The following is a 12,961-nucleotide window of genomic DNA, read 5'->3' as shown; positions in this document are numbered from 1 at the left end:
CAACTCATTAGAACACCGTGTACACGCAGATGTATGCGTAAAGCGATGTTTGAATTGTGGATAACCAACTTAAGAGTACCACCAGTTTGAAGAAAGCATACAGTCTATAAATACACTGATAGGGTGCGTGGGAATGGTTCAAAGCTGCATCAGGGGAGGTTTACACTGGGCATTAGGAAGCTTTTCTTTACTGAGAGGGCGGTCAAACACTGGAACAGGCTTCCTAGAGAGGTGGTCGATGCCCCAAGCCTGTCAGCATTTAGGAGGCGTTTGGTCAATGCCCTTAATACCATGCTTTAACTTTTGGTCAGCCCTGAAGTGGTCAGGCTGTTGGACTCAATGATCATTGTAGGTCCCTTCCAAGTGAGATATTCTGTTCAGTATCTGCCAGTTGTTGAGGTCTTTCTGCATGAACACTGGTAACTTTTTTCAGTTTGATCCTGCTAATGCTGGTTTAGGTGAAAATTGTCACTGGAAGCTTGAAGCTTACTGTTTATATTATTGTGCCCGTGAGTTTTGTTTAGCGTTATGAAACCAACTGCAGAAATGCAGGTAACAAAAAGAAGATGCTAAGTTGTAGGTCTGTAATTTACATTTTCAAAGAGCTTTAGCATTCAAAGTTAAAAAATGCAGAGATACACTGTATGATACTTCTAGTTGAACTTTCTGAAGGCCTCATTTTCAGTAAAATCACGGTAACAGTGGTTGGAATTTTATTTATGGTAATGCTGAACAGTAAGTACCCACATTTATCACCCGTTCTTGTTATTTTGCGGGGTTTTTTTTCTCATGCAGATTATATTAACAACAATTTTCAAAAAATGAATCAACGTCATGACAAAGTTTAGAAGATCGTCCTGTGAGAGTGTTTGAATAGAAGTGTTGGACCTACGCTTAAAAAGAATGGAAGAATACAAAGTGTTGAAAGTACTAGGAGAGGGATCCTTTGGCAGAGCTCTCCTGGTTCATCATAGAATCAGTGAGCAGAAGTATGCAATGAAGGAAATAAGACTTCCCATGGTAAGTACGGCACGTACATCACCTCCCCCGCCACTTAAAAAACATTTTAAAAAATCATAATTCTGGATAGACTTTTGAAATGTGAACACTTTTGCTGAGAGTTTTGTCTATTAGACAGTTCCATGGCGTGGCTGGTATATAACTACGTCTGAGTGGAGGTTGTTGATAATAAGTAGCAAAATCTGGTCTGTTTCAGAAAGTGTGTGGTTACATTTGGGGAAGTGTAGCATATAGGAATACACTTAGAATGAAACCCCTGTTTCCCTGATGCCCTTGTCTGGATTCCTGATTTCTTTAGAACACAGTTTTCATCTGCAACACCTAGTGAGGAAATTAGCCTCATATTATTGCTGTTAATCAGTTATCTGGGTTACTTTCTCTGCACTTAACTAAGCAAAAAATCACAAAATGGCTTTATTGAGGCTGAAGCTTAGTTAATACCTGGGCACTTGGCTTTATAGTGAGCTCATGCAGCGTAGGCTGTCAGCTGTTCCAAAGTCAGTGTCTGCTGCTTTGTCACGTAGTTCAGCACTTTTAAAACAGAAAAAGTCATTAACCGAAGTGGGAAAATATCCTCTCAAATTAAAAAAAAACCCACAAAACCCAAAAAATACCAAAGAAAGCTTCAGCTAGTAATAAAGCATAGATTAAAAAATTATGAGGTTTTCCAGCTTCTAAATTACTTCTTAAAATAACTAAAGAAGAATTCTTAAAAATATTTCCCTTCTGGAAAGTAAGGTGCGTCGTCTCTCTATATGAAAATTCGTTAGTGTGACATTTAAATAAGTGTACTTACATTTTCAGTCTTCGTCTGATTTAGGGAACTCTCGTAAGGAAGCAGTTCTTTTGGCTAAAATGAAACATCCAAATATCGTTGCCTATAAAGAATCATTTGAAGGTAAATATGAAAACTTAAAATACTTTTATTTGTTTCAAGTTGTATACTCCTGAGGGATCAAAATTATTTTTTGTTGTTGTTTATAATACATATTATAAACCAAATTCATGTTTATTGTAATATATAATACATAGCGTGTAGTCAGAGCTTTATATTAAAAATAATATACTTACCCTGCTAATGAAAATACTAATTATTCTTAAGTTACCGAAAATTTAGCTGATGGACATCTGTATATAGTGATGGAATATTGTGATGATGGAGATCTAATGCAAAAGATTAAACACCAAAGAGGAAATTTGTTCCCTGAAGATACGGTAAGAAAAGACATTGTTTTGAACCAAGGACCTAGGAATCCTTTTTCATGTGAAATGAAGCGTGCCGCATCACATAAAACAAATGATAGCTATACAAACACCTTGAAGTACCTTAAATGAAACAAAGATACTTAGAATAGAAGCATTATTTCATTGATAATTTCCAGCAGAACAAGATGAGAGTTGGACTGAAAGAAATTAAAAATGAAATTGCTGTCTGTATCTGAGAATTGTGCAGGTATTGTGAAAAGCAGTCAGCTTTGTGTGCATAAATTTATGCAAGTAAGTAAGAATTTAACACAAACTTCAGCCAGAATTTAAAGCACAGTAAGAGGTACTGCAAATGAAAAGTAAATAAAGCACTCTGGCAAGATAAATGAAACTAACCAAGAGACTAAATGCTTGCATTTTGTGCAGCAATTAAATGTTTAAACCATTCAGCAGGCATTAACTCCTTTTATCGGAGAAGCTATAAACTTACTTAGGAGAAGGTCCAAAGTGACATTGTTGTGATTGAAAACTACTTCCTGCTGCAGTTAGTAGCATCAGCTTAGTTAAAATAAGAAGACCAGAATCCTCACCTAATCTAATATTTAGATTGGCCAAGCATCGCTAAGAACTTTATTTTATACTTTTAAAAAGAATACATTTCCTTTTAGAAACAATATGTTATTTCAGTGTGGTTTTTTGTTTTTTTAATTTGCTAATTTACAATGACATTGTAATTGACTTGCTTATAAAATGAGCATCAGATGAAGTGCTAAGTAGTGACTCCCTAGCTTCATTATTGTTACGTACTATTACAAGTTTTTTAGACACAGGTAGTAAACATCCCTTCTGCCATGTTAAAATCTACTTTATCTTAAAGAACTCAGTCTTTCACGCTGACTGAAGGCCATTATGCTGGAGTTACTTTTAACTGCCAGATATTCTGAACATTCTTTATTAATGTTTATCTGTTAGCAAAGTATTCATTATATACAGCATTGAGCAGTTATAACTCTTAGTTATGCTTTTCAGATCCTTCACTGGTTTGTGCAGATGTGCCTGGGTGTGAAGCACATTCATGATAAACGTGTGTTGCACAGGGATATCAAATCCAAGGTGAACAGAGAAAATTTTGTTGCCATTAATAAACTCTCTTCTGCGTGCAAAAGTTCAGCTCCCTCTTTCGTAATTTCCTGTTGCTGCTACGTACTCTGTTTCTCATTTAGGCCTAAGAATATTAAGTAAATGAAATTGTTGAGTGTATGGCATGACATAATATTGTGGGCGTAAACATCATTTAAGTATAGCTATACCCTTCATATCTACACTCCTGATAGCACCAATTGCTTGTGACAGACATGCATGTGATTTAAAACAATAACAGAAGTCTAAAACGTGCATGGAGTGTGCACTTTGTAAATATCATGCCTCTCATTTTTTGTTTCTTACTCTTTCCTAGTAGAAAGAGAAATTCAGAAGAAAGTGTGACCTTAGTGGTTTGAGTACAGCATAGAGATTAAGGCATTTCTAAGCTCTGATTCTTCCCCTGCTACTGATGCTGGGGCTTTAGCCCCATATAACCTTTCCATTTCCCTTGAAACACAACCTAGTTCTTGACTGGTTTTTTTTGGTAGAAGTATTAGGAGAGGCAAGTAGAAGGAAATATGAAGTATCAGAAGTGGTTGTCACTGTGTTTTCTGTATATACAAACTGCAGAAATGTTTCCTAGAAGAACATTTAAGTATGTTAATCTATGCTCTTGAAATGCAGAACGTTTTCCTCACTCAAAATGGAAAAGTCAAATTGGGAGATTTTGGATCTGCGCGCCTTCTTGCACAGTATGTTGATATCTCCGCTGATCTCAGTGGTCTGAAGTTTTATTTTACCATTGATAAATGTACAGAGTACTTAAACCATTAATTTTCATCTGATATTTCTTCTTTGTCATTTCAATAGTCCAGTGTCATATGCTTGCACATATGTGGGAACTCCTTATTACGTACCTCCAGAAATATGGGAAAGCATGCCATACAACAACAAAAGGTATTCGTGTTTTCCGTGGTCACAAATAACGCGTGACTGATGTATGTCTTTTTATTGCTGTTTCAATCTGGCTTTGTGGCTTATCCATATTTGTCTTGGAGAAGATACTGAGCTGAAGAATATTTAGAAAGAGGTAATTACAGGTTTTTTAAGATGAAAAGGCATAAATTCCTCTTTACTTAGGTAACTGAGAGTACAGTATCTTTAATCTTAAAAGTTTGAAAACTGGTTTGCAGACCTCTGTGCATTTGTGAGAGTAAATATGTACATACAAACATACACACATGTATGTATGCACATATGTATGTATGTGTTTGTGTCTTTTTGCCAGTCTTATTGTTTTGGCTGGTCATAGTTTTCAAGGTCTTGTTGCCTGTCCTGATAATCTAGGGATAGTGGCTACAGAGCTGTAGACTTACATTTATAGAGCCCAGTTATTCTGATCCTTTTGCAAGAACTTCTGAAAGCATCTTGATAGTATGGTGTTTACAGCTTCCTCCCAGACTCCAAAATATTGAGTCATTTTATATTCCCTCCCCTAGATCGCTTCTGTGACTCTACTTGTACCTGAACCAACTGATTCATTTTCCAGAGGAGGGAAGAAACCTTCTAGCTCTTGTTTTTTTTCTGCTCCTCTTGCAAGAAAGGCATCAGTTGCTTCTTGTGCAGGTGTCAGTATTCACTTTTGGTGGAAGATGATGGGTTTTTTCTCAGTAGGAGAATTCTTATTGGCAAGGCCAGAATTCCAGCTCTCGGAATTAGGATTGTGTGCCTGCCATCTGATGTTAGGGGCCGCAGAATACAAAGGCTTTCAGGTGTGGAAGGATAAATATCATTGCAGCAAATTGCTTAAGAGACATTCTAGGAATAAAAAGCCAGCTACACCTGTGTGAGAGGCATCCTTTTTTACATCAGGGTAGGATAAAATAAGCAAGATCATTTCCACTGGAGTGGTTAAACGCATAATTGTATTGTCTTTTATGGTTACTTATATTCATTTTTAGTTTATTCAATTCAGTTATGTACACATAATGAATTTCACTTTTTCTAGTCAGGATATTAAATTGTAATTTTGGGCTCAACATTTCTCATCTTTCTCTGTACCTACAGTGATATATGGTCTCTGGGATGTATTCTATATGAGCTGTGCACTCTTAGACATCCAGTAAGTATAGCTTTATTGCTGTCAGAAAAGTTTTGGATTTCCTTAAAATTTAATTAGCAGTTAGCTGGAGTTTGATGGGTTCACAGTCAATTATATATTTGACTGACATGTTTGCTGCTGCTGCTGAAAGAGGGGAAGTATTGCTCCACCCTTCCCACCCCTCCTCCATTATATGCCTTCTGTTCTTCAGCAGCTCTTGGGACCTATTGGACCCTTCTGTAAAACACTCAGTTTTCTACATTGTTAGAAAATAATTATTTTTTTCTTTCTTGGTTAATTTTCCTCAGTATCAGTGAGGTGATCTGAGGCTTTTTAAGGAGTCCAGCAGGTGCCAGACTGGTTCCAGATATCTGCAGGGATGTTGCAATGAGCATTGTGTTTTGCAGGATCAAGGTGATCACAGAAGATGGAAGCAAGGACACTCAAAATCTTTGTTAATGAGAATATATTGTGTGCAAGTATAGCAAAATATAGTAAGCCATAAGCAGTTTTGTACCTCGCATCAGTGGTATACTTAATTGCTTATTCTTCAAATCAAGTCACTGTCTAAGCGCTGTCCTGTTACTGGGACAGCAGGAACCTTGATGGATGGTTCTGTCATTGCTGGGACCCTATCTTTTACATAGTGTTGATGCTTTGCTTCTTATGTGTTAACTTCCTCTGGCTTCTATGTACAGACACACGGCTAACATGAGAGCCCTTATCAGCGTGTGTTTGTTTTGCAAGAAAATGAGATCATCCTAATTTAAGGTCCTTTTGTCTTAGTTTTTTAAAAGCAGCAGTTTCCTTTCATTGAGCTACTACTATACCTTGAAATCCTATGTATGAGCAAAAGATTCTCTACAGCTGCAACTGCCAGCAGTACAAGAGTTTAGAAGTTTATACTGTACATGACTGAGTGATAAAGGAGTCTGTGCATAGGCGTGCGTTAGTCTGTGGCACGACTTTGGCAGCGTCACAGCTATTCAGGCAGTGCTCAGAGCTGGGATACCGAGGAGTGGAGTATCCTTCCCTTTTTAGCAGCAGTGAAATGTTATGTATCTAGTTTTATGTGATGATCACGTATGTTCTTGCATAATCTATCAGAAGTGATATAAAAGGATGCTGCATGCTGCGGATGCTTAGCACTCTGCAGCCAAGCCAGCAGAGCGTACCATAAGAAAACTTAGTGCATGGAGATAGAAATTCTCAGCCCCTTTGGCTCAGGCTGTTGCCATCCATGGTTATAGCTGTCCCCACTGATACTGCAGTCGTCCAGGGACTTGTACTTGGAAGCAGCAATTCTGACTGAAGACTGGGTAACAGTTAGCCAATAAAAGTAATAATTTCATCCATTTCCTGTAGATTTGCAAGAGGATATTTGTGCCTTGATGGCTACTTTTGATGATTATTCTTTTTTTTTTTAAATTGAAGTCTGCATCTTTCCTGGCTTACAGTTTCACTCTTGCAGTCTGATTTTGATCTCAAGTATGTGAAGTAAAGGACACTAAGATGATCCAATTTTTTTCAATGCTATATTCCTGCAAAAATAAAATTTGAGCAATCCTAAATTTATATGAGTGACTCCTAAAGATGACCTTTAAGGTTCTTCCATCCCAAACCATTCTGTGATTCTATGAACTCCCACCTGGTTTCCAGTTGTACAGGTTATTGTTTGCAATGTCCATTACGATCTGGTTTTAGTCAAACTTTGTATGCAAATGGTGATGTTTTCATACTCAGGAAATTATATTTCTGTCATCGTTAGCATAAATAAGTGCCTACATAATAGCCCTACAAAATGTAAAGGAAAGTTACTGATGTGTTCACTCAGGGTCATTATTCCACACCTCTGAATTAGAGCCTTGAAACTGTCAAACTGGGAGCCAAATCAGTATGGTAACAGGGCATCTACATAGATACATACTGTGATTTTTTATATAGTAAATGTTAAAGCTGCTCTTAAATTATGTCACCTTCTTTTTACCTTATGCTTAAACTCGGTGCTCTCATGTTCATTTATTTTTAATGCAGTTTCAAGCCAATAGCTGGAAACATCTCATCCTTAAGATATGCCAAGGGTCCTACAGTCCACTACCATCTCACTATTCCTATGAACTTCATTACTTAATAAAACAGATGTTTAAGAGAAATCCTAAGAATCGTCCATCAGCCAGTACTATTCTTGCAAGAGGCTGCTTATCCAAACTTATCAAAAATTGTTTGCCTTCTGAGGTATGGTATATTCTTTGTCTCTAGATTTAAACAACAGTATCTACATTTTAGATACTAAATCAGTTTCTTTTGTAGTTTGTTAGCGTATAACAATATGAAATGTAGTGTTGTGTAGTACTTGAAAAGCCATAAATACAGTTGTAGAGTTCTCAGATAACTGAGTTTTTAGAAGGGTTTTTTTTTAAAAAATGGAAGTTGAATATGGACATGATGCTACTAAAATTAGATATTGTTAGCTGTTAACTGTAACACTGCTTTTGTGTAGTAAGTCTATTTTTAACAAATAGCATATACAATAATTTAAGAAAGGTTAAAATGGTACAGTACTTACATCTTTTAATACACATTCCAGATCACAAATGAGTTTGAGCAGGTATTAAAGGAAACGAAGAAAGGCAATGCAGCAAGACCAAAGGGTAAGTCAGCAACATTGATCTTTACATAAGGAATGACAAAACGACTGTGAATTGTAAGACCTTAAATACACCTATAAGATGTTAGTATTGTATGTTCAAATCTACTTTTATTTATTTTAAAATCTAATATTATTGAACTTGTATGGAAAAATGCTTGAAGGGCGTAGATTATATTCCAGCATGAGAAGTACACTGCAGAGCTCCAATACATACATTGTAAGTCTTAAGACTTATGCTAGAGTTAAACCTTTCAATTTTAAAATGAGCAAAACCTTTAGCTGTTGCATATATTGTTAATATAACAGTGCTTTCTTCCCCAGAATATGGTGAAGCAAGTTATTTTAATTATTTATTTTTTAGAGAGAATGTTGCATTTTTTCTTCTGCGTAAATTTAGCCACACCAAAATTTGTACACATTTGGAACTGAATAGTAGAGGGACTCCCTGTTAAGAATGAGCTACGTTGACAGAAGCATGAAGAAGCTTGCGCATAATTTTCATGGCTTGGTTCAGTGGTGTTGCTGTCATACCTCCGGAATACCACTTTATCACAAATGTTTGCCAAAGGTCTTAACTCTTGAATCTGTTTCTTAATGTATCAGGTAATGTCATGGCTGGTAGAAGCTCAAATAATAAGAAAGACAATAGGGTAAGTATTCAAATATAAATACAGTATTTGTATTTGAGTAATTTCGAATGTTCAGTATTATAGAAAAGTTCATATGGAAAATGATTAGTATGCTAAACCATAGCTCATCCTACTAGGTCAGCTGTCATCTGTGTTCAGACTGCAGTTTTCCTGAGCATTTCCCACCACTGTAACTTTTTGATGCTTTCCACATTTAGTTTAGTTGCAAAGTGGATTTCCTTATGGCCCTGTCAAAAAGCAAACAAACAAACCAACAAAACCAAACAAAAAACCCCAATCCTCTCCTTTTTTCTAAGTTTTGGGATACTGCAAAAAATTGATGTATTTTCTTTGCTTTAGGGACTCATTTTGAAGAGGCCACTGTGGAAACAGTCTAGTCTGGACATAATTCTTAGTAGGTTTTAGGGCCCATGTGAGATTTCAGGTAAGGAGAAGTAAGTCAGAGGTGGCCAAGAAATCACCTATGGGCAGATTATAGCACAGCCTGGCTCAGCCATACGGAGTGTATTTTTCAAAACATGCTGCCAGTAGGGCTCATTTTTTTTCTTTTATTAGACATGTCAATCTAAGAAGTTTAGTATTTGGGTACATCTTGTTTTCCCTGGGAATATGACTCATTTATCTTTATATTACTACTGTTCTTAAATGTAAAAAAATAAAACTACAAATTGCATCAAGTAACTACATTTGTGCTTAGCTTCAAAAACTGAGATGGTCTGTCAAAAAAGGATGTGAGGTGTGAAATGTAGTGCAATAACAGATGCAGTGCGATTGCAATTGCCTTCATGGTGTCAGTGGTTTAGTTTTCAGGTCTTTAGACCAGTGGTTTTGTAGCAGAACTAAAATAATTAGCACCATGTTAATATTGCTGCTTTGTTTTTCTGGACAACAAGGATAATGATTAATACAGTCTTTATTCTTTTAAAGCAAAGTAAAGATGAAAGCAAGCATAACCCCTTAGAAAAGAAAAATATTGCTAAGGGTTTGAGTGAAAGCACAAAGGAACAAAGGAAATCTGAAGAGGGTAAGTTTCAGTTTTAAGGCTGATGCATTTCCTTCTATGTAGTGGTATCTGTATGTCAGGTAGAGCATAAAAGGTAGAGCATGCAAGTCTGCAGCTATAGAAAACCATGCCACTGTCTATTACTTCTGCAGTCACACTGTTTCTTACTGCTTATCTGAGATCTAAAAAAAAAAAAAAAAAAAAGTCTTGGCCAAAGTGTTAAAAAATGACTGTTTGAAAATATTTGGTATAGAGTAAATGTATAGCGAACTCTTACCAAGTTCAGACTTGTACCGACAGAATCAAACGTCACTGTTAGTGAAGTGCTGTATGCTTAGAACTAGTTTGCATGGACAGAGAATCCAGTTAGATGCTGGTTATCATCCTTTTCTTTGTTGCAATTACAGCAGAAACATCTGATGTACTCCCAGGAATTACTGATTTGCCACATCCCTGTAGGAGGCAATGGGAAAAGAGGATATCCAATACTGTACTGGATGTCCTGGAAAATGCATCCCTGCTTTCTTCCAGTTTTACATCTGAAGAGGCTAAAAGTAAGATTTAATTAAATGTGGTTTTAATTCAGGTAATATCAGTGGTTCTTTACAGACTTTAAAAGCCAAAACTTTACAGGGCATATTTAAAGTGATGTAAAAATAATTTTAAAATATTTTATTAACAAACACTCAAAAAGTCCACTATGCTGAAGAGAATTTCTTTGTGGTCTTGTGTGACAGGAGGATTGCAAAGAGTGATGAAAGCCACAGGTAACATCACCAGCTCAATAATTATCACTGGGAAATTATCCTACCAATCCTCCTCTTAATATGCCATCTGTGGGGGTAACATTGAGGAATTTGTTTTGTGCAGAAGGCAGCTGCCTGTCTTTCAAGTACAGCATACTATTGGGAGCGTATAACATCTGTACCTCTACTTCTGTTGCCATTTAACGTACAGATAATGCCAATGACAAGAACTATTAATGATGTACCTCGGATGTGAGGCAGAGATTCTTCCTTCTTCCACATCAACAGCTTTTAATTAGAACACTTAACATTGGGTTTCTTCTGGAAAAAAGTGTCAATTTTAAAATGCCCCACACTGTATGCAATTGTTGTAATTATTTCATGTGATTATGGATATGTATTCTAAGTAAATGTGAATAGATGCTATTGAAATAAAGAATCAAGATATGAATAGTCAGAAAATTCTGAAGATGGGGTAGGAAAGTTACATGATAATTATATACAGGGCAAGGGAAGAGGACAGAAGAATGCACGTATCCTGCTATTAAAAGGCACAAAAATGGCCACAGGCTCTGTTTTGTGAGATTTATAGAGCCACCAAATAAACTTGCAGAGGCTCTGCCTCCTCGTTCTCCTCAGCCAGTTGCTACTGGCTCCCTGATAGAAGAAGGCTCCACTGGGCCTTCTGTCATTTTATTTCCTCTTAATGCTGATTGTGTCGACCTCAGCCCATTAAGAGGTCAGCAGTGCTACACATGGAAACATCTAGATTCTTTTCTTCCTGTAGTTCTCTCTTGAATGTCATCTTTATAATCCACACCGCTAATGCAATTTTATCTAAGCAGTATTTATTAATGATTTTATACCTAGGTGGCTGTGTTATAAACTACAGTGAAAATAAGCCACGTAAGCAGTGGAACAAGGAGACTCCTCAGACCGTGATGAACATTCTCAGTAATGCAGATGTCAGCTTAGCATTTAAAACATACACAATTTATAAACCAGGTAAATCCCCGGTTTGTGGGCAGACATTTTTGCAAACATTTTTGCAAATCCAGGCACCTGGATTACTGCATTCAGCTCTGGGATCCTCAGCACAAGAAGGACATGGACCTGTTGGAGTGAGTCCAGAGGAGGCCACGAATATGATCCAAGGGCTGGAGCACCTCTTCTGTGAAGACAGGCTGAGAGAGTTGGGGTTGTTCAGTCTGGAAAAGAGAAGGCTCCAGGGAGACCTTATTGTGGCCTTTCAGTACCTACAAGGAGCCTACAAGAAAGCTGGGGAGGGACTTTTTACAAGGGCCTGCAGTGATAGGACAAGGGGCAATGGCTTTAAATGGGAAGAGCGAAGATTTAGGTTAGGTATGAGAAAGAAATTCTTCAGGGTGAGGGTGGTGATGCACTGACACAGGTTGCCCAGAGAAGCCGTGGATGCCCCATCCCTGCAACTGTTCAAGTTGGATGGGGCTTTGAGCACCCTGGTCTGGTGGAAGGTGTCCCTGCCCATGGCAGGGGGGTGGCATGAGATGATCTTCAAGGTCCCTTCCAACCTAAACCATTCTATTATTCTATGATTAATAAAGACTTTTTTTTTTTTTTACATACATAGCACCTATGTATAGCGATTGTGCACTTGAATTCATGTCACAACAGGCTGTTCTGGTTTTTTTTAAGTTTACTAAATGAAATGTAGACTCACAAAAGGCCAGGTTAAGTATTCATGAGTGCTTGTACATCTCCACTATATCTCTTTATGAAGAACTTTCACTTGCAGCTCAGTAGCTGAATGAGGTTGTGACAAAAATGCCAACAGTGTAAAGCCATGTATTCTGCATCCTGCTATGCAGCCTGGTGTATGTGTGAGGGATACAATAAATAGGCTGTAGCCCCATCAGGTAAATCCACCTTCACTAAGTCAGTAGCACCCTGTTTTGAAGACAGGATGGTAAGATGGCACGGCAAAAGAGAACTGTAGTCTATAGGGGTGCACAGCTGCAGTCATCAATACTTGTTCTGCACTTCAGTTGCGTTATTACTTTATCTTCCACTTAAAATAAGTATCGGCTTGCACTGGCACAATACTTGTTCTGCACTTCAGTTGCGTTACTACTTTATCTTCCACTTTAAGTATTTGCTTGCACTGGCCTCTGCTAAGAACTGAGGATAAATTAGAAAGACTATATTGTATTTATATTCTTAATAATGGTATTTTAAAAACTATTTTGGTGACATTTTCATTTTTATATTTTCAAAGCTTCTGAAAATATATTAAGAGGTCCACTTTCCAATGAGACTGAAGCATCTGATGAAATAGATGGTGAACATGAAGCTATTGTCATAGATTCTGAGAGACTTGAGCCTAGATCTGACGAAGATGACACGTATGTCCAAATGACATCCTTGTATTTTTGTTTTCTTTGGTTCCTCAAAGTGATTTTTCCCAAAAGACATTCCCCTGAAAAAAAAAAACACAGTATTTTTTTAAGTATCTTAATCCATCCA

The 12,961-nt window shown here is 37.1% G+C and overlaps 1 protein-coding gene across 1 annotated transcript in view; it reads left to right on the top strand.

The window, feature by feature from the left end:
- Window positions 1-903: 903 nt before the first annotated feature.
- Window positions 904-12,961, top strand: part of NEK3 (NIMA-related kinase 3) — a gene marked incomplete at its 3' end in the record, with an annotated part of 12,932 nt that continues 874 nt past the window's right edge. Inside the window, exons 1-14 of the mRNA XM_009698116.1 lie at window positions 904-1,020; window positions 1,825-1,918; window positions 2,138-2,235; window positions 3,256-3,339; window positions 3,994-4,061; window positions 4,180-4,266; window positions 5,377-5,431; window positions 7,445-7,645; window positions 7,998-8,061; window positions 8,664-8,710; window positions 9,638-9,734; window positions 10,121-10,267; window positions 11,330-11,464; window positions 12,714-12,879. Coding sequence (XP_009696418.1) covers window positions 904-1,020; window positions 1,825-1,918; window positions 2,138-2,235; window positions 3,256-3,339; window positions 3,994-4,061; window positions 4,180-4,266; window positions 5,377-5,431; window positions 7,445-7,645; window positions 7,998-8,061; window positions 8,664-8,710; window positions 9,638-9,734; window positions 10,121-10,267; window positions 11,330-11,464; window positions 12,714-12,879 — 1,460 coding nt within the window. The remainder of the gene's footprint in view (window positions 1,021-1,824; window positions 1,919-2,137; window positions 2,236-3,255; window positions 3,340-3,993; window positions 4,062-4,179; window positions 4,267-5,376; window positions 5,432-7,444; window positions 7,646-7,997; window positions 8,062-8,663; window positions 8,711-9,637; window positions 9,735-10,120; window positions 10,268-11,329; window positions 11,465-12,713; window positions 12,880-12,961) is intronic.

This window comes from Cariama cristata, unplaced genomic scaffold (assembly GCF_000690535.1).
Source record: "Cariama cristata isolate BGI_N322 unplaced genomic scaffold, ASM69053v1 scaffold5954, whole genome shotgun sequence".
NCBI lineage: Eukaryota > Metazoa > Chordata > Aves > Cariamiformes > Cariamidae > Cariama > Cariama cristata.
This window is presented reverse-complemented; position numbering and strand designations above follow the sequence as displayed.